General features: G+C 45.4%; 2 protein-coding genes across 2 annotated transcripts in view; one reads left to right on the top strand and one right to left on the bottom strand.

Annotated features, from left to right (window-relative positions):
- Nucleotides 1–727: 727 nt before the first annotated feature.
- Nucleotides 728–26,337, bottom strand: LOC117662567 (uncharacterized). Its single transcript, XM_034412011.3, has 4 exons — nt 26,092–26,337; nt 11,056–12,015; nt 8,905–9,010; nt 728–7,103 (listed from the first exon to the last, which is right to left on the bottom strand). Exons 2-4 carry the CDS (start codon nt 11,821–11,823, stop codon nt 4,978–4,980), a joined length of 3,000 nt encoding a protein of 999 aa, XP_034267902.1. The 5' UTR covers nt 11,824–12,015; nt 26,092–26,337; the 3' UTR covers nt 728–4,977.
- Nucleotides 14,850–27,165, top strand: part of LOC117662583 (uncharacterized) — a 28,573-nt gene continuing 16,257 nt past the window's right edge. Inside the window, exon 1 of the mRNA XM_034412052.3 lies at nt 14,850–14,860. Coding sequence (XP_034267943.2) covers nt 14,850–14,860 — 11 coding nt within the window. The remainder of the gene's footprint in view (nt 14,861–27,165) is intronic.

Genomic DNA, 27,165 nt, shown 5'->3' with positions numbered 1-27,165 from the left:
CCTGAGCTCCATTTTCGCTGGCAGAGGCATCATGGGCCGGTCCTTCGCTGTTTCCAGGGCAACCCCGTGGGCCAAATCTAATCACCCCATGGGCCGGATTCGGCCCACAGGCCTTGAGTTTGACACCCCTGGCTTAAGAGAGGGCTATATAAAGCACTATGACGCAGTATATAAGTCTAAGTGCTATTGCTACATGAACTACCAAGAGCCTTGGTAGTACAGTGGTCTAAGGCACCCTGTTATTAAGCTGGTTATTAAGACCAGATGCCTGCAATTGCTGCAGGTTCGAATCTCGCCAAGGCTCAAGGTTGACTCAGCCATCCTTTCTAAGGTGGGTAAATTGAGAACCCAGTTTGTGGGGGCAATAAACTGACTTTGTATAAATATACAAAAGGATGAAGGCTATTGCTGAGCACATTGTAAGCCGCCCTGAGTCTCCGGAGAAGGGCGGCATATAAATAAATAAATAAATAAATAAAAATGGGGCTAGTAATGGACCAGATACCATCCCTGTGAGTTTCTCGAGCCAAATCTGCACTTAAGTGCAGACCAACAACTATCAGAATGTTATATTTCACTTCCCACATCCGAATCCAGTAAGAGAAGTGTGGTTAAAATCAATATAATTATGATAAAGATTTAAAATGCCATCCAAAGCGTAAGAACGAAAGGAATGCAGCCTCCGGGATGAAATACTAGATGACCATGCAAAAACACATATATAGTATATTTTTTAAAAATTACGTTTATTGGAAAAACAGAAGGACAGACGTGAGTTAAAAGCAGCTATCAGGAGACAAATTCTGACAAACTTGCTGACCTGTAACACACACACACACCCCAACACATACACACACACACATACAAACAGGCAATCTCAATGGGACTTGCATCACGGGAGAGCAATTTGGCTATAGAAGACAAAGTCTAATGAGAAATGTAGGCAATCCTCGACTTGCAGCCATTCGTTTAGTGACTGTTCCAAGACATTGAAAAACGCGACTCATGACCATTTTTCACACTTACGACCACTGGCAGCTCCAGCCATGGTCGCACAGTTAAAAATTTTGGATGCTTGGCAACTGGTTCGTATTTACGACGGTTGCAGAGTCCTGGGCTTATGCAATCCCACCCTTTTTGCGGCCTTCTGACAAGCAGACTCAGCGGGGGAAGCCAGATTTGCTTAACAACCGTCTTAACCACTGCAGGGATTCACTTAACAACGGCAGCAAGGAAGGTCGTAAAATGAGTCAACATTCACTTAACTGGCCTAGAAATAGAAATGTTGGGCTCAATTGCAGTCGTACCTCGAGGGCTACTTCTAAACTGGAATGGGAATTGTTGAACTTGCCAGTTTATTTTAATAAAAACACACGCTCCATTTTTTTTTTCATCCTGCCCCCACCCATCCACCCCAATCCCCAGTGACTTTTGGTGCCACCAAGTGGTTTTCCACCTTTAGGTAACTAACTGTGTTTAGAGTCACTAAAACACGTACAAAGATGATTTCTTCTGAATTACAGAGGCGCCTTAACCGGGATCAGTAAAATTAAGATGGAGCCGTCACTGTGACAGAAGCCTTGCCTCTTTCTTTTAAAAAGTTTGTAATGGTGGCCCCCTTCTTGACTTTTTTTTTTTACTCCTTTGCCCTTTTAAAGCCATGCCGACTTAGCAACTATCAATTCTGTCTAAAGCCTTTGGCAAAATCCTGCTTCATTATCAATTGAGGTTAATGTAGGCCGGTGTTTCTCGATTGTGGCAACTTCAAAATGGGGGTGGACTTCAACACCCAGAATTCCCCAGCCAGCCATGCTGGCTGGGGAATTCTGGGAGTTGAAGTCCACCCCCATCTTGGAGTTCTTCCAAGGGTCGCTTAGGCAAGATGCGACGGGGAATTCCAAAAATGACATCCCTGCTCACTACTTTGAGACTTGAAGGAGGATGTTTTAGGAAGGAAAGAGAAAGGAAGGAGGAAGTTTACGTTTCAGAATAAGAGACGGAAGGGACCTCAGAGGTCATCTAGTCCAACCCCCTGCCCGGGCAATAGACTCTTATCCGGTTTCAAACAAATGGCTGTCCAGCCTCTTCTTTAGCGGCAGTGGCATTCTCCAAGGTTGAAATTGTGGGAAGGTGGCAACTTGTAAGGGAGAAAAAGAGAATGCCACTTAGCTGGAGAAGCCAAACAGGAACAGAAAACAGAATTTAGGAAATTAATGCCCCTAGAGTAGTGATTCTCAACCAGGCTTGTTTCTAGTTGTGCCATGAGATTGTCTTATTCTATTTTTTTTTTCAATATTTCAATAGGGTGCCTGATTATTTTTACAAATGAACTCAAGGTGGTGAACCTATCCAACTCATCCTCCTTCTCTTATTTTATGTTTCTGCACCGAGTATGTTCAACGGTGGAGATCTTTTCAGAAATGTTCATAATTTCCCCTCAAAACCTTGCCAGGCTCAAGGTTGACTCAGCCTTCCATCCTTTCTAAGGTAGGTAAATTGAGGACCCAGTTTGTGGGGGGCAATAAGCTGACTTTATATAAAATATACAAAAGTATGAAGGCTATTGCTTAATGCACTGTAAGCCGCCCAGAGTCTCCGGAGAAGGGCGGCATATAAATCAAATTAAAAAAACAAAACAAAACCGGGTCCTGGTGATAATGATGGTTACCCAATTCAGTTATGATCAGAAGTATTCAGCCGGTTCGGGAAAACCGGTAGCTCCAATGATAAGTTGGCTCCGCCCACCCGCCCCCATTTTATGCTGTCCTTTATTTCCTGCTTTGTAGGTCCTCTCAATCGTGTGGCACAGCTGATTTCCCTCCCCCTCCACCTCGCTATTCTATTTACCGTTGCTGACTTGGAAGGTAAGCAGCTGAGCTTCTAAATGCTCCATTTTCAATGCCGCGTGGAAGCACCTTAGGCACGTGCAAAGCGCACGCTCACCGAACCGGTTATTAAACCAGCAGCATCCCACTACTGGCCGTGATGACTTTTGGTGATTCTATGGACCAGGTCTCGCCACGTCTTCCAAACTTGCACTATTTCTTTGAGTTGTTCAACGCTCTGATTGGGGTCAGCTTTGATGGTGTCCAGCCGCCGTGTTCTTCGGCAGCCTGGTTCCCTTTTACCGCTAACTCCTCCAAACATCATTCACTGCTTTCTCCAGTGAATTCCCCCACCTGACGTGGCCAAAGGTAAGCGAGCACTTAAAAATACAAGTAGTCCTCGACTTACAACAGTTCATTTAGTGACCGTTCAAAATTATGACGGCACTGAAAAAAAAGCCGTTTTCCACACTTAAATCCATGGCAGCATCCCCACAGTCATCTATAATGATTCAAAATCCAGACGCTTGGCAACTGATTCGTATTTATGATGGTTGCGGTGTTCCAGGTCATGTTATCGCCAGTTGCGCCCTTCCAACAAGCAAAGACCATGGGGAAGCCAGATTCGCTTAACAACCGGGTTGCTAACTTAACAACTGCAGTGGTTCACTTTACAACGGTGGCAAGGAAGGTCGTAAAATAGAGAGGAGGAAAAAATCACTTAACAAACATCTTGCTTAGCGACAGATATTTTGGGGTTAATTGTGGTCATAAGTCGAGGTCTACCTGTATAATATTCAACATTTTCTGGTGTGCCAGAGAAGGACTGGTATACTGAATACTATACAGCAGCGGTCCTGGCTTGGCCTGCTGCGGGGTGGCATGGGGGGGCAAAGGGGATGGTTCCACAGATTCAAAAAGATTGAGGACTATCTCCATGGCGCACAGGATGACGAGAGCAATTCAAATGGTGAGAAGAGGCTGGGAGGAAAGGGAGTTTAGTCTATTAAGAGTCCTCAGAAAGGAGTGTTCCTGGATTGGTTTTGCGTGTCAGCTGCACACTTCCCTGGGATTTTTCTAAGCTTGTGATCAAAAACACAAAATCATAACGATGCACAGGGCAAACAATCCCAAGGATCTTCTTTGGGTCAACTGTAAGTTGCTTGGTGTATGGCATCCTTGGACTCCACAGATCAGTGTTTTTCAACTTCAAGAGGCGTGGACTTCAACTCCCAGAATTCCCCTGCCAACCATGATGTCTGAGGGAATTCTGGGAGTTGAAGTCCAGATATCTTAAAAGTTGAGAAATAGTTGAGAAACAGTTTTATGTCCTGTGCTATGGGTCACTAGAAGGGAGGGGGGGGCTTAGAATGGAGGCCCAGAATCCTGCGAAATCTGCCGTTCTAAGCCCCTCCCTCCCTGATAGTCACATGACCCAGAACATATGAGAGAATTGGGAGGAAGACTGTTCTTCTCTGGACTCCCCAACATTATCTAGTTGATTTACAAATCTAATCTTTCTTTCATCAGTTTCTGCCCTCAATTTGGTGCCCAGCTGGTCCTTTTTCCAGAAAACAATGGTGCTGACGTACAATCTCCTTCACATAATTTCTTTCCCACCTTCCATTGGGGTAAAGCAAAGGCAACAGGGAAGAGCCAAGGATATTTGGTAAATCAGTGCATTTTTTACTGGTGACGTCGTTCTGTAAAACAGTGTTATCTCAAACGTGGCGACTTTTTAAGACATGTGGACTTTTCACTCCCAGAATTCCCCAGCCAGCCATATTGGCTGGAGAATTCTGGGAGGTGAAGTCCACATGCCTTAAAAGTTGCTAAGGTGGAGAAGCGCGGCCTAAAAATAATCATCTTACGTTTGAGAAACACTGCTGTAAAAGTCAAGATGCCAGTAGCCATTCGGAAGATGAGGGTCCCGGTTTAATACGATCAGTGCCCTCAAACTGTTTTACCACTCTGTATATTTTATAGTTCAGGCTCTGTGTCCTTGGTGGATCCTTCCATAAAGACCAATTTGGTGTGTCCCCCAAATGTCCATACCAACTAAACATTACCATTCTCCCGCACCCACATTCCCCATGCTTGGATGACTAAGATTCAAGACACAACCCTCCAGCGGGGTATTCTTTCCCGTTTCCTATTTTTGTTTCTCGCAGTCATGGGACCTCTGATGTCTGGTAAGATTGGATCTTTGGCAGAAGCCTTGTCCACAGTCCGCGCACCGATACGGCTTCTCTCCCGTGTGGATTCTCCGATGGACAATCAGGTGCGCCCTCTGGCTGAAGCCTTGCCCGCACTCCACGCACTTATGCGGTTTCTCCCCCGTGTGGGTTCTCTGGTGCACCACAAGGTGCGTCCTTTGTGTAAAACTCTGGCCGCACTCCGAGCAAGCGTAGGGTTTCTCTCCTGTGTGGATCCTCTGATGCCGGATGAGGTTGGATCTCTGGCTGAAACTCTGCCCGCACTCGACGCAGGTGTGAGGTTTTTCTCCCGTGTGGATCCTTTGATGGATCACCAGGTGGGCTTCCCAGGTGAAGGTTTGCCCACACTCGGTGCACTGGTAAGGCTTCTCTTTCGTGTGGATTCTCTGATGAGCCACAAAGTTCTTCCTCCGATTGAAGGTCTTCCCGCAATCCAAGCACTGACGAGGCTCTTCACCGGTGTGGATTTTTTGATGGCGGATGAAATTCGATTGCCAGTTGAACATCTTCCCACACTTCATGCACTGATACGGATTGCCCCTCAGGTAAATCCTCTCGTGGCTCCTGTGGCCTGGCTCGAGGCTGATGCTTGCCCCATGATCCAAGCTAGGGTGGTAGGAAGCCTTCTCCTCCGCGTGGACTTTCTGATGTTTAATAAGGTGCGGGCTCTGCCGAAAACATTTCCCACAGTCCAGACAGGTGAAGGGTTTTTCCCCGGTGTGAATCCTCTGATGGCTGATGAGGTTTGCCCTCTGATTGAATCTCTTCCCACACTCGGAGCACTTGTGAGGTTTTTCTCGGGTGTGGATGCTCTGGTGTCTCAGAAGGTTGCCCCTGCGGGTGAATATTTTCCCACACCTGAAACACTGATAGGGTTCCTCCCCCGTTTGGTCCTGTCTGACATTACCGGGCAGCTGATGGAGGGCATTGTCCCCCGTGTGAATCTTCTGATGCTTGAGAAGATTGGATTTCTGGCCGAAGCTCTTCTCACACTCGGAACATTTGTACGGCTTCTCCCCCGTGTGGATTCGGAGATGCCTCACCAGATTGGACCGCTGACTGAAGCTCTGCCCGCAGTCAGCACATTTGTGCGGCTTCTCGCCGGTGTGCAAGCGCTTGTGGATGATCAGATGTGCCCTCCACCGAAAACTTTTCCCACAGTCCGGACATCGGTACGGTTTCTCCCCGGTGTGGATCCTTTGATGCGCATTCAGGTTGGTCCTCTGGTTGAACCGCTTCCCGCACTCGAGGCATTTGTGCGGCTTGTCTTTTGTGTGGATGCTCTGATGCCTGAGGAGGTTGCCTCTCCGGGAAAAGATTTTCCCGCACTTGAAGCACTGACAGTTGTTTTCTCCAAGGGAATCCCTGTCCAATCTCTTATGATTGGACCTCTGACCGAGTCTCTTCCCATTAGCCGAGCGTCGAGGCGGCTTCTCTCCCAAGTGGACACTCTGATGCTTGACGAGGTTTGATTTCTGAGTGAAGCTTTTCTCGCACTCCAGGCATTTGTAAGGTTTCTCCCCGGTGTGGACTCGGTGGTGTCGAACGAGATTGGAAACTTGGCTAAAACTCTGCCCGCAGTCTACGCACTGGTGGGGTTTCTCTCCGGTGTGAATCCTCTGATGAATGATGAGATTTGCGCTCCGACTAAAGCATTTCCCACAGTCGACGCAGGGATAAGGCTTCTCGCCGGTATGGAATCTCTGGTGTCGCATAAAACTAGTTTCCCACTTGAAGCTTTTCCCGCATTTTAAGCACTGAAATGTCTTTCCTCCCACGTGGGTTCTCTGATGCCGGTTGAGGTTAGATTTTTGAGTGAAGCCCTTCCCGCAAATAGCGCACATGTGTCTCCTCTTTCCTGTTTGCGCTTTGTCCTCCAAGACATGTTCCCGGGAGATCCCGCTCTCGCCGAGAATGGCGTTATTTCTTCTCTTGTCTATGGGGAATCTCTGCTCCCACCTTGGTGCCTCTTGTTCTCCAAAGTTTTCTTCCAGGACTTGAGTTTCAGCTTTTTCCAATAAGGCTTCAAACACGGCCTCTTCGTCCTCACTCTCCCACTTATCTGTCAAGATTGAAAGAGAGAGTTAGAAAAGCTAGAACTAAAAACAAGTTACAATGGTTGAAACAACACACATTCATTTTCTGCGCTAAGATCCTGTTTTTTATTTATTTGTTTTACCATTCTAATGTGTGACCACAATCAGTTTTTAAGATAATTTAATCACAATTTGTTTCAGGGCAGTTAATTTTAATTTGAAAGTTAGTGGCTTCCTGTTTCCTGAGGCTTTGCATAATGTGAGAAAAAGGGATATATTTGGTCGCCACAATGTGAAAAAGATGTTCAGACTCTAGAGTCTAGAAAGAATGCAGAGAAGAGCAACAAAGGTGATTAGGAGACTAAAACATATAAAGAACGGTTGCTGAAATTGGGGATGTCTAGTTTAATGAAAAGAAGGACTAGGGGTGACATGATAGCAGTGTTCCAATATCTCAGGGGTTGCCACAAAGAAGAGGGAGTCAAGGTATTCTCCAAAGCACCTGAGGGTAGAACAAGAAGCAATGGGTGGAAGCTAATCAAGGAAAGAAGCAACTTAGAACTTAGAACTTTAGAACTAAGGAGAAATTTCCTGACAGTTAGAACAATTAACAAGTGGAACAACTTGCCTCCAGAACTTGTGAATGCTCCAACATTGGAAATTTTAAAGAAAAGATTAGATAATCATTTGTCTGAAGTGGTGTAGGGTTTCCTGCCTAAGCAGGGGGTTGGACTAGAAGACCTCCAAGGTCCCTTCCAACTCTGCTATTCTATTCTATTCTATTCTATTCTATTCTATTCTATTCTATTCTATTCTATTCTATTCTATTCTATTCTATTCTATTCTATTCTATTCTATTCTATTCTATTCTATTCTATTCTATTGACTTCTTTCATGGCTTCCTCAAGCCATGCAATGTGATTCTATTCAAATACCTTGTGTTTATTCTTTCAGTGCAAGATTCATTGTCCTACATCCTTCAGGAGACAAGCAATTTCTATTCTGAAAATTAGTGAGACAAACTGCAACTTTTAAAAAATCAAATCAGGGATAAAAAAATATTTGCTAGAGATTTACAGATCAGTAGCAAGCATTGACCTGATGTTGATATGGTCAGATATAGATCTAATTCTTAAACATATAGACTGTAATTCTAGGATTACTTATGCACAGCAAGTATGCAAGGCGAGAAAGTAAGAGAGAAAATAAAAAATAGAGTGTAAGACTGTCAGAGCTGACAAAGCTTCTTGGATGAGAAGCGAAAAGTCTTCAAACAAAAAACAAGAAAAGTCCAGTTGCCTCCTGAAAAAGCACCTTTGGGACGCAATCATGCAGCAAAAAGTGTAAATCACAGTCACGTGACTTTGCGTTGCTGCAAACGGCCATAAATGAGGGTTGGCTGCTGAGTGCCCAGAATGCAATCATGTGACTGCGGGGAGGGAAACTTCAAATTCATATTGTAGAGTAGCCCTTGAGGAGGTTCATCGTAACTTCGAATGAAGTCTGGACAGCGGACATGGCAACACCCGAAGATGACAGAAAGGAAGAGAAAGAACTGGAAAATCGAGTCATTGCAGAGGACAGATTAACTTAATAGTCGTGGTGTTCACTTTACAATTGTGGCTGTTCACTTAGTGACTGCCACAAAAAAAGATCATAAAATCAGATGCGGTCGCATAGTGACCTGCTTAATGACTGGCATGACTTAGGGCCGCAATTCAAGGCTCAATGACGGTTGTAGGTTGGGGATAGAGAGATGGGCAGCATATAAACGTAATAAAAAAAATAACTAAAGAAATAAAGAAACAGACAGCAAAGCATCCGTACCCAGCCAATTGGCCTGCTCTTGTTTGATTTCTCGACAAGGCTGTTTTTCGCCAGCGTCATCTTCTCTCGAAAAACTCATCGCTACTTCTTCGAACTCCCCCAGCACCTGGAAGATAAAAAAAAGCAAGAACGTGGGTGGCTGCAAATCGGAATAAGGAAGGGAGCATCACCTGCTGGTTGTGGCCCTTTGGGGGATGTACGTGTGATGTCACAATAACACACATATGAAGACGGTGGGTGTTTGCGACAAAACGGTGCAACCTGTTCGGTCGGGGGAAAAAAACTTCACCATAAACGCTGGAAACCTACTGAGTGTTTAGTGCAAGATCGGGAGATGTGGCGAGCAGCGTTTCTCAACCTTGGCAATTTTTGGGAGTTGAGGTCCACAATTCTTAAAGTTGCCAAGTTTTGTCTACACTCAAAAGAATGTGGGACAAAACCCAGGCCTGGGAAATGTTAAACAGGCAGTAAGATCTGGAGAAAGACTGGAAAACTAATTCATGGGTGTCAAACTGGCGGCCTGCGGGCAGGATGCATCACACGCTGGCCACACCCACCTCCATTTTAGCGAAGGGGGGGAAAAAAGTCGGAATATGTCACGTGATTATGCGAGTTTGACACCCCTGAAGTGGGAAGGTCAGAAAGACCCAAAGCTTTTCTGATGAAGAGACCGGCTTGTTTACATTACATTCAGGCTGTTGGTTCACTGATATCCTTCAAGGGAGAAATTCAAAATTTCAGGCACAAAGTTTATTGCTGACTGGAAAGCTTTTTAAACTTTTTGGGCGAAACAGTACGAAATGAACTTGTGACAGATGCTTTTGATTAGCAAAAAAATAATTACAGAAAAACGAAGAGCCTGCTATCACCACAGAATAAGAGGTAAAGTTATACTTACAATTGCTGTAAAGAAAATTGGAAGCTATTTTTCTTATATATTTTCTTTCCTTTTTTCCCCCTCTACATTTTGGTTTTCTCTTTTTTCCCCTTGCTATACTGCCTCCTTTTCTTCAATGATTCTAAATATATTCCATCAAATATCATATTTCTTTACTAAAAATCTTAATTATGTTATATCAACATTTCAGGCGCATGACCAAGGCAAAGTGTCCATCCCTCAGCTGAGGAGGCTGCAGCCTCGAAAATGTTTAAAAAACAACAACAAGCTAATGTCAGCCAACAATACAGAATTTCTCAACCTCAGCTGCGTTAGGATTTATGAACTTCAACTCCCAGAATTCCCCCAGACAGCATGCGACCTGGGTAGTTCTGGGAATTGAAGCTCACACATCTTAATGCAAGCTTGGCTGCGGAACTCTGGGAGCTGAAAGCCGACAGATCTTAAAAGCAAACGGGCTGAGGAATTCCGGCAGCAAGACCGCCGTACGCACAAAAATGGAAGGACACTTCGATTCCCACCATGGATGATTGGCTACAAAAGTCGATGGACTTAGCAGAGATGGCTAAATTGACTGTTTTTGATCAAAGAAGACAAGGACTTTTGTTTCTGTTTGGAAACCGCTTCTGGACTTTGTGCTTGAGGTGGAAAAAAAATTAAGCTTTGATTTTGCTGATTCCATTGATTTGTCGGTATAGAAATGGCTAGTTTATACTACTATAGAAAAGTAAAAAGCTGAGGTTCTATGTTAATGCTTTATTTTATTGCAACAAAGGGAGTCGGAGGAAATCAACACTTTTTTTCCCTCTTCCCCCTCTCTTCCACACTTCTTTCTTCCCCCTTCCCTTCCCCTCTGTGTCCTACTATTTGCTTTTGTACAGGAGCCTGATTTCACGTGCTGCCTGCATCCCATGGATGGGGCTTTGCTTGTTTTTGCGGCCTGGTTTCTGGCATGCCGCAGCCCAGTGCCAGTCCACAGACCAGAGGTTGGGGACCCCCTGCTTTACAGCCCTCTAAGCGATTTAGAGAGTCAGCATATCGCCCCCCAACAACATGGATCCTCATTTGACCGACCTCGGAAAGATGGACAGCTCAGTCAACCTTGAGCTGGTCAGGATCGAATTGTTAACAGCGGGCAGTTAGCCCGCAAGACTGCATTTTATCCCCTGTAACCACCGTGACTCTTATGACATGAAGGACTGATGGACTCATCCCCAATTCCCCATTCCACCCCAGAATCCCCCCGCCCTTACTTCCTGTTTCCACCTCTCAGTTTCTTGCTGCCTCAGCAGAAAGTCCTCCACCAAGGCCACCGCCTGGGCACAGGTCTCCGGCCCGCTTTCTCCTACCCAGCCCTGGATGTCCTCAGGCAAGATGGCCAAGAACTGCTCCAGGACCACCAGCTCCACCATCCGTTCTTTCGAATTCAGCTCCGGCTGCAGCCAGTTGAGACACAGCTCCCGCAGCCGGGCGCAGACGTCCCAAGGCCCTTCCGCCTCTTGGTAGCAAAACCAGCGGAAGTGTTGCCGATGCAGTTCCGCGTTGGAGGTCTCCGGGGCTTGGCCCTCTCCCTTCACCTCTCCATCATCCCCCCGTTCTGTGGGGTCTGCATCCAGGTTGGTCTTGAGGGGTCTCTCTGGTGGCAGAAGCCCACCTGTCTCTTCTTGTAGGAGCTCTTCACCAGCCCTGGTTTCAGCAGGAGCCAGAACCCCCGGGATCTGGGGGTGGCCCCACCCCGAATACGGGGACTGTGTGTTCCTCAGGATGTCCCGCCATTGGACTTCCCAACATGGTGACAGCACCCCTTCCTCAAGGTCCCGCTCCATTGGCTTGGCTGTCATCCGGCTAAAATGCTCCCCGACGGTGAAAGCTTGGATGACGTAAGGGCTCTTCCTGAATCGGGTTGGGCTGGCCAGCGCAAGGCTATTTCTTTCAAACTCCTCCATTTTGACTCCTTTTTCCACCCTGGTTTCGTACGGGTGGAGGCCCACAGAGGACACTTCCCGTCGCTCAGCCGCCATTTTGGCCTTGGCTCTGCTCAACCGCTCGCCTTCCCAGCCCAGCACTGGTTTCTTTCTGCGGACATGACCAAGGGGGCCTGAGTCCACGTTTGGGCAAGTTCAGAGTGGTACTTACAAGGGAGAGATGATGGGATTTCAGAGCTTCTCACCTACAGAAATACTGGGAGCGTCTTCTCTCCAACAGACTTCTTCCTGAAGGACAGACAGAGAAACAGGGATGAGGAGGAGGAAAAATATAACACTGAAAACAGCCACTCGCTGAATCGCAGAATCTCAGAGCTGCAAGGGGCCGCTGAGGTCATCTAATCCGGCTCCTTGCTCAGCGCAAGAATCCAGATTAAACCATTCTCAGGAAGTTCATCTTGAGCAACCAGTGAAAAGGAGCCCAACAACAATACTCCCACCACAAAATGGCTGCTATTTTTAGGAAGTGTCTTCTAATGTTCCATCAGGATCTGCCCGCTTGTCAGTTAAATCCATGGAATGGAGTGGAATGGAATGGAATAGTGTTTCTTTAGCAACTTGAGGTCTTTGAACTATGGTGCTGGAGAAGACTCCTGCGAGTCCCTTGGACTGCAAGGCGATCAAACCGGTCAGTCCTAAAGGAGATCAACCCTGACTGCTCTTTAGAAGGCCAGATCCTGAATATGAAACTCAAATAATTTGGCCACCTAATGAGAAGGAAGGACTCACTGGAGAAGAGCCTAATGCTGGGAAAGATTAAGGGGAAAAAAAAAAAAAAACAGACAGCAGAGAACGAGGTGGCTGGATGGAGGCACTGAAGCAGTCGGCATGAGCTTAAATAGACTCCAGAGGATGGTAGAGGAAGGAAGGCCTGGAGGAACGTTGTCCATGGGGGGACACAAGTTCGCAACTAACAGCAACAACAAAGCAACTTTTAAGATGAGTGGACTTCAACTCCCAGAATTCCACAGCCAGCAAGACTGGCTGGGGGAATTCTGGGAGCTGAAGTCCACTCCTTTTAAAAGTTGCCAAAGTTAAGAAACACTTGCTGTTAGTGTTTCTTAACTTTAGTAACTTTTAAGATGAGTTGGACTTCAACTCCCAGAATTCCCTCAGCCAGTGTTGCCAGACTGGGAGTTGAATTCTGGGAGCTGAAGTCCATCCATAAAGCTGTCAAGCTTTAGAAATACTTCTCTAGGGCGGTGGCCCCCAACCTTTTGGGCACCAGGGACCGGTTGCATGGAGAGAGGGTTTTCTGTGGACCAGAGCGGGTGTGGTTTCACATGCTGCCTGCATCCCACAGATGGGGCTTTGCTTGTTCGCGTGGTCCGGTTTGTGGCATGCCGCAGCCCCGTACCGGTCCAGAGACCGTGGGTTGGAGACCCGTAGGGCAGAGGTCTGCAACCTTACACACTCAAAGAGCCATTTGGACCCGTTTCCCACAGAAAAGAAAAAACCGGGAGCCACAAAACCCTTCGCGTACGTGACTATTTCTTGAGTGGCCACAAAACTAGCATATGTAGTTGAATTAAATGTTCTGTTTTCTTCTGAAACTTTTCTTTTCTTGGATTTATCCATGGTTGGCCTACTGGGGGTTGAAAAGCTCAATAAATCACGTGCCGGCAGGGGTCGCACATTGGTGGTTCTGATGCATATTTTGAGTGACAGGGAGCCACAGCAGAGGGGAGAAAGAGCCACATGTGGCTCCAGAGCTGCAGGTTGCTGACCCCTGCTCTAGGGAATAGGGCTCAGGTATGACACTTCCCTGATGCTTTAGGAACGTCATGCACCCCCAAAGCCTGGGGTTCAGTCCCTAGAACAGTGCTGGAGAAGCTTTTCGGCACCGAGTGCCCAAACTGGAATGCGTACATGCGCACATGCATGCACCAGAGCCCTGGAAACTCAAAAAATGAGCTGGTCGGTGCGCATCCAGGCGCGGGCCACCTTGTCTTCTGGTTTCCGGTGTGCGCATGCGCACTGGCCTGTGCACGCCAGAGCGCCGGAAACCCATAGACCAGGTGGCTGGTATGCGTATGTGCACTGGCCAGCTGGTCTTCAGGTTTCCAGGGCTCAGGCACACACGAAGATCAGCTGGCTGGCGTGCATGCATGCACTAAAAACCAGAAGAGCAGCTGGTGACGGCACACGTGCCCAAAGAGAGGGCTCTGCGTGCCACCTCTGGCATGCGTGCCATAGGTTCGCCTCATGGCCCCAGAACCTCTCTAGAAGTTGCTATTGCCGTCACTGATAATGAAATATGTCAGGGATCATCCTATTAAATATATGAAGAATTGCAATAGATTAAAAAGAAGCTGGTGCCACTGTCTGAGGCACAGTAAAACCAAAACTCCTGTAAGTCCAACTTAGTGCTTTCCGGGCAAAAGTACAGTTAACTTCACTGCTTTCAACGTTGCTTTTTTGAACTTCCCAGTTTAGTCCTCAGCCCAGAGACTTCCTGATAGTTTTTCATTTGAGATACTTGTAATTAATTTCATTTAATTCTCTCTCCCCCCCCCCCCGGCTGAATCCCACCACTGGTTCCAGGTGGCTTTAGGACTAGCTAACAGAAGGCAAATGACCAGCTGTCTGCAAGGAGTATAAATCCTTCCATTCCCCACCATCCAGTCAGAGCTGAAGAAGCTTCTTGGATGAGAAGCGAAACGTCTTCAAAGAAAAAACAGAAAGTCCAGCTGCCTATTGAAAAAGCATCTTTGGGAAAATAGCGGATTGTCTCCAAGTGTAATTTTCATGCAACAGAACATTTGCAGGTAGATTCGACCGGAAGCGTTGCGGCAAGACAGTCGGGGAAATAGCGGGCTCCAACGAGCTCCGTGAAATCCCGGGCTGACAAGCTGCTGCCGAGGGGTCTTTGGACCGGAACCATCTCGTAGGGATGGAGAAGAAGGAGAGGCATCTCAGAAAACCAAGAGGAACAGGCAAGTTCCTCAAAGGTCAGAGGAAACTCTCTCCGACTTGGCAGCGGGGACGGCGGCCATTGTGACCGTCAAGAACCTGGGGCAACCGGACCAAGTATTGAGCAGGAGCAGTGATTTGAACGGAGTATGAACGCCAGGTGAGTGATTGCCAGCTCATAGGCAAAAAAAAAAAAAAAGGAAAAGGAAAAGGTTTTGTCAAAAGAGCCAGCGGAATAATAGCAGCTAATGGGCATGGGGGAAAGGAAGGAAGAAGGCTAAAGCGAAAATTTAAAGTGATAAAACCCGAAAAGAAAATTAACTTTTGGATTAAAATATTTGGAGAATTTTAAAAATTAGAAGAAAAACCCTATAACTGTGTAGAGCAGTGGTCCCCAACCTTTTTAACGCCGCAGCCCGCTGAGTGCGCGCAGGGGTGGGGCCACGGCCCAGGAGCTTTTGCGCACGGCCCAGTGCGCAAAAGCGGCCGGGGGACATGAACGCTGCAGCGCAAAGGCTCCTGGGCCGTGCGCTGCAGCGTTCATGTCCCCCGGCCGCTGCGCGGCCCGGTGCCAGGTACTCCACGGCCCGGCACCGGTCCGCGGACCGGGGGTTGGGGACCACTGGTGTAGAGGACTGGAAAGAAAATAAACAGATTTCTTTTTTGAATGTTGGAGAAAAACTAAAGAGAAACCTAAAATTAAAGCCCTATAATAGAAGTTTTGTACCAAAAAAAAAAAAAGAGGGGAAAAACGGACTTTATAATTTGGACTGGACTTTAAATTGATTTGGTGTATATAAAGGTAAAAAAGAAGAGGGAAAAAAATTAGTAAAGACTGTTAAAGTGGATTGCAAACAAAATGGATACTTTTTTATAGGAGAAATAAGATCATTACTACACTGAATTTTTGCTTTGGAAAAAACCTTGAACTTTGATAGTGATAACAGCTGTGAGAACTTCTAAGGAGGGTTTGTTTGTCTGCAAGCAGCTTGACTTTGATGATTAAAAAAAGAGGATTACAATGCAACTTTAAATTGGAATAATATTAACTGAGAAATAATAAAATGGCGCAGGAATTTAAGGAAATGATGAAAATGATGTACCTATCACTGAAAACGGAAGCAAGGGAAATAATCACAATGTTGCACGGAAAACCGAAACCTAATGATTCAAAAATTGTGTTAGAGTACACTCAAGCTGACAAGGAAATAACGAATGAGAAGCAAGAAAGAGAGATTGACAATAAAAAAGAAGACAAAGACAAAGAGATTGACTATGGAAAATTAAATGATTATGTGGGCAGTAACAATATAAAGGAGAATTTTAAAGATTACATTGGGATTAACAATGGAAAAAATAGAAAGGGTGGAAAGAGACAAAGAGGGAAAAAAGGGTGGAATAGAAAGAATATTAAAAATTTAAATAATTACACTGGGATTAACAGTGGAAAAACAAGAAAGAGGGAAAAGAGATGGGAAATAATGGGAAATACAGGGCAAAACAGGAGAGTTCAGGATTTTAAAGCACAAAAGAAAAGAAGGGGAAAGAAAAAGAAAAAAAGAAAAAAAGAAAGGGAGAAAGCAATGAAAGAGGAATATGTTGTATACATTTAGAATTGAAATATGACTTGAAGTAAGATTTATAGATGTAATGAATGTTAGAAAAAAGAGGAGATTGTGATGCTATTTAAGTAATATAAAATAATGGAAAACTATATGGATGTATGAATGAATTGAAATAAGTTTTAGAAATATGAACAAGTTTGACAAATGAGATGGTAATAGTTGGAATATTTTTACCTAAAATTAGAGAAATTGTAACAATTGGAATATTCTCAATTGCATTGTTGGAGTTTATATAATGATAAGTTTTAGAAATATGAATAAATTTGATTAGGGAAATTGTAACAACTGGAATATTTTTAACTGCATATTTGGAACCTAATCAAAAAAGAACAAAGGTGAAATGATATTATACTATGAATTAATTAGATTGCGGTGAAAGTAGAAATGATTAAGATGTTGTTTGAAGAGGTATAAATATATTTGTTTGACAAAGTAAGAGATAAGATTCAAGGAAATATATGGTATAAAATAATTTGGTTTATTATTATTATATAAAGAGAAAAGATTGTTATATAACTAACTGGTTTTTATTAAGATGTTGGATTGTATTATTTGGAATAAGATTTAAGGAAATGTATGGTATAAAGCATTTTGGTTTATTATTTTGATAAGAAATGAATGATTGTAATACTAGGAATTATATTAAGTGAGATTTTAAATTTAAGGGGTTTAATATAGAGATGAAGGGAAAAATTGAATTTGGTTAAGATTAGAGGTTAGGATGAAGGGTAATATTGGTATAAAAAAAATAGAGAGAATAAATACTACGGCAAAAAGGGAATATATAAATTGTGTTGAAATGACTAAAAATTGTTTAAATTTGTGAACCGGCCAATACTCTGTTCAAAAAAAATACATTGTATGTTTGTTTGTGTAAAAAATAAAAAAACTTTTAAAAAAAGAACATTTGCAGGTAGTCCTCGACTTACGACCACAGTTGACCCCCAAAATTTCCATTACAAAGGCAAGACAGTTGTTAAATGAATTTTGCCCCATTTTACAACCTGTCTGGCCACCGTTAAGCGAATCACTGAGGTTGTTAAGTTAGTCACACGGTTGTTAAGCGAATCTGACTTCTCCACTGGCTTTGCTTGTCAGAAGCTCCCTAAAGGGGATCACACGACCCCAGGACATTGCAACGGTCATAAATATGAATCAGTTGTCAAGCTTCTGAATTTTGATCACATGACCACGGGGCTGCTGCAAAGGTCGTAAATGTGAAAAAGTGGTCATAAATCACTTTTTAAAGTGCCGTTGTATAACTTCAAACGGTCACTACACGATTGGTTGTAAGTTGAGGACTACCTGTTTATCTTTACTCTTGGAACTATGGCTCTATAGGTAGTTCTTAATTTATTACCACACCAGATTTTTTATTGCTAAGCAAGGCAGGTGTTCAGTGAGCTACACCCGATTTTACGACCTTTTTTGCCATAGTTGATAAGTAAATCATTGTAGTCGTTAAGGGAATCATGTGGTTGTTAAGCAAATCCCGCTTCGCCCATTGACTTTGCTTTTAGGAAGTGGGAAGGTTGCAAATGTAATCACATTAGGGCGGCATATAAATCGCATTAAACTAAACTAATTAAACTAAACATGTCCCCAGGACTATGCAACCATTCAACCATTCAATCAGAATAGATCTGGAAGGGACCTTGGAGGTCTTCTAACAGATCCTATACCCATGATGGCGAATCAGTGGCATGTGTAGCCATATTGGTGGGCTCTGGATTTTGGGCCTTCTGGGCCCACTGGAAGTAGGGAAACAGGCTGTTTCCTGCCTCCAGAGGGCCTTGGTGGGGGGAGGCCGGTTTTTCTCTCTCCCCAGACTCCAGAGCCTTTCTAGGAGCTTGGGAAGGGCAAAAATGACCTTCCCCATCCCCCGGAGGTCAGAAACAGCCTGTTTTCCAACTTCCGGTGGGACCGGAAGGCTCGTTTTTTGCTCTCCCCAACCTCCAGAGCCTTTCTAGGAGCCTGGGGAGGGCGAAAAACGGGCCTTCTGGGCCCACTGTGCGATCGCGTGCCAGAAGTGGGGGGAGGGTCAAGCGAGCATGTGCGGGGGCGGGGCACATAGAATTATGGGTGTGGGCGGGCATGCATGCGTGCGACCCCCTCTTCCCTCCCTGGCACGTTATGGCAAAAGGTTTAGCCATCACTGTCCTATACCCTTTCAGACAAGCAGCTGTCCAATCTTTTCTTAAAAAGCCTCCAGTGATGGAGCTCCCACGACTTCTGGAGGCAAGTTGTTCCTCTGGCTAATTGTTCTGTCAGGAAATTTCTCCTTAGTTCTAGGTTGCTTCTCTCCTTGATTAGTTTCTATCCACTGTTTCATGCCCTGCCTTCTGGTGCTTTGGAGAGTAAGTTGACCTCCCTCCTTTTTGTGGCAGCCCCTCCAATACTGGAGTACTGCTATCATGGGGTACTGCTCTCTACATGGAGCTCCCCTTGAGGAGCACCCAGAAGCTCCAGCTGGTCCAGAACGCGGCTGCGCGGGTGGTTATGGGAGCGGCGTGGCACTCCAATGTGACCCCCCCTCCTGCATGAGCTGCACTGGCTCCCGGTGGTCTTCTGGGTGCACTTCAAGGTTTTGGTTACCACCTTTAGAGCGCTCCATGGCATCGGACCGGGGTATTTACGAGACCGCCTTCTGCTACCAATAGCCTCTCACCGACAAATACGCTCCCATAGAGAGGGGCTTCTCAGGGTGCCGTCGGCCAAACAGTGTCAACTGGCGGCCCCCAGGGGGAGAGCCTTCTCTGTGGGGGCACCTACCATCTGGAACGAGCTCCCCCCAGAGATACGGAGGATCCTGGATCTGCGCATGTTTCGTCGTGCTCTCAAAATTTTTTTATTTCAGCAGGCTGGCCTAGCCTAACTCTCCCTTTTAAATTTTTTAAATTGTTTGATTTGTTTTATAAATTGGGTGTTTTAATTTGTTTTTCGGCCAAAATATTTAATAATTTTAATGGACTTTTAATGTTTGTATTATCTGTATTTTATCTTGTCTGTTCACCGCCCTGAGTCTTCCGGGAGTAGGGCAGTATAGAAATTTGATAGATAGATAGATAGATAGATAGATAGATAGATAGATAGATAGATAGATAGATAGATAGATAGATAGATAGATAGATATAGATAGGTAGGTAGGTAGGTAGGTAGGTAGATAGATAGATAGATAGATAGATATAGATAGATAGATAGATAGATAGATAGATAGATAGATAGATAGATAGATAGATAGATAAATATCCCCCTTAGTCCTTCTTTTCCCTAGTCTAGCCAGACCCAAATCCTGCAACTGTTCAAGTTTTAATCTCCAGCAACCGTTCATGTTTTAATCATCTTAGTTGCTCTTCTTTGCACTTTTTCCAAAGCCTCAACATCTTTTTTTGTGACCCAAACTGGAGGCAGTACTCCTGGTGTGGTCTTACTAAGGCTTTATAAAACCCTACTAACACTTCACGTGATTTTGATTCTATGCCTCTGTTTATACAACCAAGGATTGTATTAGATTTTTTGGCCCCTGCCACACATGGCTGGCTCATGTTTTAAGTATTCTAAAGACACGCCGGTTACCAAGTGCCCAAACTTTTGCTCACATGACTCTGGGGGATGCTGCGACGGTTATAAGTGCGAGGACTGGCTGTAAGTCAGTTTTTCAGCACTGTAACTCGAAAGGGTCACTAAACAAACGATTCTAAGTCAAGGACATCCCGTTTTTCTTCAGGTTCTGCTGTTAGGGCTGTCTTGGTAGAAAAGGGGAAGTTTCTACTTCCCTTCAGCCCCAGTTCATACTGACATCTGCGACTTCCGCCATCTTTTCCCCTGGTTAAGAGCTGACTTGTGGGATCTTTGACTTTAATTGGCAGAGTCTCATAAATCTGAAATGCGCTGAACATCAATGAGAACGTATGTCTGGGTGGCTTTGCGCTGCAGACCAAAAATTTCAGAATACTTTAACACAGGGGTCTCCAGCTTTGGCAACTTTTAAGACTTGTGTGGACTTCAACTCCCAGAATTCCACAGCCAGGTTTGCTGACTGTGGAATTCTGGGAGTTGAAGTCCACAAGTCTTTAAAGTTGCTAAGGTTGGAGACCCCTGCTTTTAACAAATACTAGTTATAGCAATGTTGTATTTTTTTTTTTCTTAGTTGCATTTGACCATGTTTCTTTATATTCTCAATGTTCCACACCTGTCAAATGGGAATATTTACTGATCATCTCCAGAAAGGAGCAATTGTGAAACCCATTGATCACTGGGGGAATCTGAGCCTATGTGTTACAAACAGCAGCTGCTCATAGAATATATAAAAAAAAATCAAATAGCAATAGCACTTAACACTTAGACCAGGCGCAGGGATCAGCAACCTGCAGCTCTGGAGCCACATGTGGCTCTTTCACCCCTCTGCTGCGGCTCCCTATCAGTCAAAATATGTGTCACAACTGCCAATGTGGCATGCGGTCCCATTGCGAATCAGTTGTAAAGGTAAGTAGCACGCACCCCTGCTTTGCAAACACAGCCAAGTTTTTCTCAATGTCCCGATCTGATGAAATTCCACAACCGGAGCAGTGTTTCTCCATCTCAGCAAATTTGAGATGTGTGAATTTCAACTCCCAGAATTCCCCAGCACAGTAGTGAAGAAGCAATCTTCCCCTTTTGCACAAGGGGGAAAAAAAGGGAGTTATTGCTTGACCTCCAGGGCAAACACAAAAGGAGAAGAGAAGATTGGAAAGAGGAACAACCTGGCAGGAAAAAAAAAAAAGTCCATCATAGCAGAGAATGCAGAAAGTGGAACTGTGGGTCCAATCTGACCTCGAACAGTCGTTTTAATTTCCCTCTTATTGCTTGTATGTTTAAAATCTGCAGGCTAGAACAGAGCTGCCTGCTAGTTACTTTTGGTTAAACCACTTTGAATTGGGGTGGGGTTTTTCCAGCTAAAAAATTGGGTAAAAACATCCCAGAATTCCCCTGTTTCTAGATTTTGGAAGCTGTATAACCCCAACATGTGAGAAGGGTTGCAAGTCAGAGAACTTCTCTCTGGTCTGCTGGTTTCATCAGATTACGAATGTGTGAACGGTTTTGTGCTCTCCCGTTCTACAAGCAGGGGGTGGGCTGCTGGGGGCTTGTTGTATTTTAATGTTTGTATTGTGTGTTTTTAATTTTGGCTGTTCACCGCCCCGAGTCCTTCGGGAGAGGGGGCGGTATAAAAATTAAAAAAATAAAAAATAAAATAATAATAATAAACCCCTAGCTAAGATTCTGTGCAGTTCGGAGAACCCCCCCAAATCCCATTCCTGGCTGGCCCCGCCCGCCCCATCCTGCCCCTCCCAGGAGTCCCCACGTGGCCCATTCTGGATGCAGGTAAGTGCAGGGCGTGCGCAGAGGCTTGGGGAGGACAAAAAACGGGCCTACCGGAAGTTCGGGAAGGCCGGAAACAGGCCAGTTTCCGGCCTCCAGAGGGCCTCTGGAACCTGGGGAGGCCGTTTTCGCCCTCCCAGAGGCTCAAGGAAAGCCTCCGGAGCCTGGGGAGGGCAAAAATCCCCCCCACCGTAGTGCAGGCCACAACCACCATGGCCACACCTACCCAGCAACCAGGCAGAGAACCCCTTGCTAAAATTTTTGAAGCCCATCCCTGTCTAAAAGTAAACTTTGTTTCCAGCCTGGCAGCACAGAGCTCGTCTTGGAAAAAGTTAAGTGTGTTAGTATTGGGATGGGAGACCAAAAAGGAAATCCCAGGATTGCAGATTTGTCTGGGAAGTAAACAAAATAAATTTCCAGAAAACAGTAATGGTAAACGACTTGTGTTTGGCCTGCGAGAAAATGGAAGGATAATGAAAGCCCCCACAAGCTTAACTTAAAGTATTCCTGTGTTATGAAATAACCCAACTGCTTCACAGAAAATTGTTCTCTTAAGATCCAACCATCATAACTGTCTTTGAATATTCAGGCTCTGCTGAAACAAGATTATAGGTAGTCCTCGACTTACAACCACAATTGAGCCCCAAATTTCTGTCGCTCAGACATTTGTTAAGTGAGTTTGCCCCATTTTACGACCTTTCTTGCCACAGTCGTTAAGTGAATCATTGCACTTAACCGTGCAGTGCATAGTTAATAATTGTACTGTTAAGTTAGTGACAGGGTTGTTAAGTGAATCTGGCTTCCCTAGCGATTTTGCTCGCCAGAAAGTGACTGACGGTTACAGAGTTACAAAAAGGGATCACATGACCTCAGGACACTGCAACCATTATAAATACAGGTAGTCCTCAACTTATGACCACAATTGAGCCCAAAATTTATGTTGTGAGATGAGTGAGATGGGTTAAGTGAGTTTGCCCTGTTTTACGACTTTTATTGCCACGTTTCTTAAGTGAATCATTGCAGTTGTTAAAATTAGTAACACGGTTGTTAAGTGAATCTGCTTTCCCCATGGACTTTGCTCGTCGGAAGGTCGCAAAAGGGGACACTGCAACCGTCATAAACATTGTCAAGTTATCAAGCATCCAAATGTAAATCAGGTGACCAAGGGCCTGCTGCAACGGTCATAAGTGTGAAAAATTGTCATATAAGTCATTTTATTCCAGTGCGGTTGTAACTTCGGTCATTAAATGAATTGTTTTAAGTCAAGGACTACCGGTACAGTAAAAGTACCCCCACCGAACAATGTCTTGTTTAGTGAGATTGTTGTGACCTAGGCTTCCTGAATCATTAAAACACACAAGTAATCCCAAAAACCTCTTTTATTACAACAGCTGTGAATTATGTTCATTCATAGCTGAGTCCCAATTAGTTGCAAAAAGTTCTTCTGGAGAAGTCCTTTGGGATAATCACCAACCTTTATCTCCCTTGACACGCTGCCAAAGACCTACTTGGCCAAAGCCACACGGAGTCCAGAATCAAACAGAGATGCCGACTGGAAACAGAATTAACAACGTTGCTTTCCTGCAAAGAGCCCATGTGCCTTTGCTTCTCTTTTAAGCCTTAAAGGGGCAATCATCTCCAGGCCTTACTCCCAAGTTGTCCCTTTTATTTTAATTGTTCTTGCCTTCTGGCAGCTCTACAACAGGCTCCTCCTGTTCCTCTCTGATATCCGACTCTGGAGGCTCCGGAGTCCACGCATAACTCCCAGATGGCCCTGGCCCCATCTCTGCCTCTGACACAGAGCCCTCGTCCGAGCCTTCCCCAGACTCCAGGACTGGCCCATGTTCCTCCCCAGCCTCCCCACTGTCCGACTCCGCTACCAGTTCTGGAGGCTGCTGGCGGACCACAACAAAGATGTACACTACTAAAGCAGGAACTCTTGCTGAGCAACTATGAAAAATTTTGAGGAGGAAAAGAGAAAGACATACAAAAATGGCCCCCGGCCTGAAGCCCAGAAAGTACCACTCAGTCAAACTGAGGAACAGCTAAGGCCTGGAGAAGCTGAGAAGAGCCTTTCCCTGAAACCCTGCAGAATGGCTGCCAGTGAATGGCTCAGCTCACACAACCCATTAAACCAGCTATGAGAAAAGACTTAGAAGGTGCATTTGGAAAACAAGAGCTTTACATTCTGTGGAACCCAGCTCATTATTTGCCTCTTTTCTTGCTCTGTGTATTTGCACAAACCTCCAAGTGGGTTAATTTGTTGACCAGGTTATAAATGTTGTGTGAATACAGCAATGTACACCACTCTTCTACAATTAAGGAGCCTTTGGGCCTATATTTCCTACAACCAGCATAAGGTTTGTGCTCACACCAACCAAACTGCAACCCAGTTACCAACTTTGAGGCTAGCGTGTTGTGCAACTGGCCCCATGTGTAGTTGTGTAGTTTGGTACATTGTGCAAAGGCTGGAAAACAGCTCCATTGAGGAAATCATCTCTAGATTAACCACAGATGTGTGAGACAACCATAGCAGGAGAGTTAAAAACTACTCTACTGAGGGGGAGCTGGAGATCAGACAAGGCCGGGTAGACAATATTAAGTTAAATACCCTTGAGAATTAGGCAGCCTCCTAAGCTGCTAGTCCTCTGCAAAAAGATTGCAGATGAGCACTCTTGTTTTGCATCCCAAAGCAACCCACAATCCTTAAACTGCCAGAGACCCACAGGCAATCTTCGACTTACAACAGTTCAAAATTACAATGGCACTCTAAAAAGGGACCTACTACGACCATTGCAGGATCCCCATGGACACGTGATCAAAATTCAGACACTTGGCAAATGACTCTTATTTATGATAGGCACAACATCCTGGGATCACACCAGGATGTGCGACCTTCTGACAAAATCAGTTAACCACCGTGTTACTAACTTAATGACCGCAACGATTGCCTTGACAACTGTAGGCAAGAAAGTCGTAAAATGAGACACAGCGCACTTAACAAATGCCTCCCTTAGCAGCAGCAATTTGGGGCTCCATTGGGGTTGTAAATTGAGGACTATCTATATCTCAAAATTTGGGACAACCTCTCGAAGTGTCCAAGAAAAAAGGATCCGGGGTCTGTCTGAAGACAAAGCAGAAGCCTAAAAAAATGGGACAGCCGGTATCCTCCCTTAAGGGGGAGAAATCCCTCTCAAGGGGGTTTCGCTATTCAGGTGGACTGGCACTCATCTGAACTGAATCAGAATAGAGCTGGAAGGGATCTTGGAGGTCTTGTAGTCCAGCCCCCTGCTCAAACAGGAGATCCTATATACCATATCAGACAAGAGTCTGTCTACTCTCTTCTTAAAAACCTCCCGTGATGAAGCACCCACAACTTCTTAAGGCAATCTATTTCACTGGTTCTCACCGTTAGGAAGTTTCTCCTTAATTCCAGGTTGCTTCTCTCCTCGATTAATTTGCATCTATTGTTTCTTTTCTTGCCTTCAGGTGCTTTGGAAAATAAATTGACCCCCACTCCCTCCTCTTTGTGGCAGCCCCTCATATACTGGAATACTGCTATCACGTCCCCCTCAGTCCTTCTTTTCTCTAGACTAGCCAAACCCGAATCCTGCAACCGTTCTTCCTATGTTTTAGTCTCCAGGCCTTTCATCATCTTAGTTGCTCGTCTTTGCACTTTTTAATCTTTATTTTTTTTTTTTAATTTGATTTATATGCCGTCCTTCACCGGAGACTCAGGGCGGCTTACAATGTGCTCAGCAATAGCCTTCATCCGTTTGTATATTTATACAAAGTCAGCTTATTGCCCCCACAAACTGGGTCCTCAAACGGATTTGTAAGCCCGGTCCGCACTTTCCAAAAGAAGGCAAAGAAGAGCAACTATGATGAACGATGAAAGGTCGGGAGACTAAAACATAGGAAGAACCCTTGGAAGAAAAAAATAGGAAGAAAAAAATCTTTTTTTTTTTTCTCCAAACAAAGTCTACAGAGGAGATTATTATTTATTTTTTTTTAACATGGTGAGATTCTTGCAAGGGTTCTTCCTATGTTTTAGTCTCCCGGCCTTTCATCATTCATCATAGTTGCTCTTCTTTGCCTTTTTTTGGAAAGTGCGGACCGGGCTTACAAATCCGTTTGCAAGCCTTCCCACAATCATCTTTTGATGTTAACCAAGTTAAATCAGAGATTGTCAGTCCTCCAGGTCATGGTTGTGTCCCCCCCCCACCCAAAAAAACCCCAGAAAGTCCAGTTTCCTCTTGGAAAAAAGCACCTTTTGGGGTTAAACCAGACATGCACAACCCAACAACGCAACAACAACCCAAAGCTGGCACAGCAAGTCGTCTGAACCCATCTTCCCCTCCCAGAAAGTGGATGGCTGTGGCTGATGGCCTTGGTTAGACCTACTTACCTCTAGGATTGGGGATGGTGGGGAGTGGGCTGAATGCAGGCTTGTGCTCTTGCCTGCCCCCCTTCCCTTAAGGAGCCCCCAGCCCCGATGCACCCCTTTTCTTTTGCACCGGCGGCTCCGGTTCCCCACCCTGCTCCGCTCGCAGCCGCCGTCTCGGCTCCTCTGCGCACCAACTGCAAACTGCACATCCCCGGAGTGTCAAGAGGAGAAATGCGCCGCCCCCCCACTCCCTCCCCGCACGCCCACAAATTCCCACGCCTCTCTAGGCCTCCCGGCTCGTTGGTTTTAACCGCGGTGGCTCCGTGGCTTTGGGAAGTGTAAGTCCCTCCCATCTCCCTCCTCGCGTTTCCGGCCCCGAGGGAGGGAGGGGGCGGAAGGAGGAAAGGGGCTCCTCACGTCATCACGTCATCCCCGTGGCGTCGCCCTCCCCCTGCGGGCGCGAGGGAGGCGGGGCGCAATCTGGCGCAGGGAATGCTCTTCTTAAACCAGGGGTCTCCAACCTTGGCCGCTTTAAGACTTGTGGACTTCAACTCCCAGAGTTCCTCAGCCAGCAAAGCTCTCGGGGGCAAAGCTGGCTGAGGGGGCAAAGCTGGCTGAGGAACTCTGGGAGTTGAAGTCCACAAGTCTTAAAGCGGCCAAGGTTGGAGACCCCTGTCTTAAACCCTGCAGGTACTCCCCGACTTCTGACTCCAATTGAGCCTGTTAAAAGTTCTGTTGCAATTGGTTAGGTGGAGTTTGCTCTTTTTATGACCTTTCTTACTGCGGTTGTTAAGTGAATCACTGCCGTTGTGTTAAGCGAATCACTGCCGTTGTGTTAAGTTAGTAACGTGCTTGTTATGCGAATCTGGCTTTGCCATTGACTTTCATTGTCAGGAGGTCACAAAAGGGGAATCCCGTGACCTTGGAACAGTGCAACCATCATAAATGCGAGCTATCATAAATTTCTCACTTAGCAACATAAGAGTTTGGGCTTGATTGTGGTTGTAAGTCGAGGACTATCTGTAACTGAGCCCAAAATTTCTGTTGCTAAGCAAGACAGTTGCTAAGTGACTTTGGCCCCATTTTAGGACCTTC

The sequence above is a fragment of the Pantherophis guttatus genome, chromosome 2, assembly GCF_059756535.1.
Source record: "Pantherophis guttatus breed Tessera chromosome 2, ASM5975653v1, whole genome shotgun sequence".
In the NCBI taxonomy this organism is placed as follows: domain Eukaryota; kingdom Metazoa; phylum Chordata; class Lepidosauria; order Squamata; family Colubridae; genus Pantherophis; species Pantherophis guttatus.
This window is presented reverse-complemented; position numbering and strand designations above follow the sequence as displayed.

Bases quoted from the DNA above. Each gene is read 5' to 3' on its own strand.
- LOC117662567 (XM_034412011.3), bottom strand. From the start codon at position 11,823: ATGGCGGCTGAGCGACGGGAAGTGTCCTCTGTGGGCCTCCACCCGTAC. The intron at 9,011-11,055 runs GTAAGGGCGGGG...TTTATCTTCCAG, and splicing joins CTGAGAGGTGGAAACAGGAA to GTGCTGGGGGAGTTCGAAGA. The intron at 7,104-8,904 runs GTACGGATGCTT...CAATCTTGACAG, and splicing joins AGAGCAGGCCAATTGGCTGG to ATAAGTGGGAGAGTGAGGAC.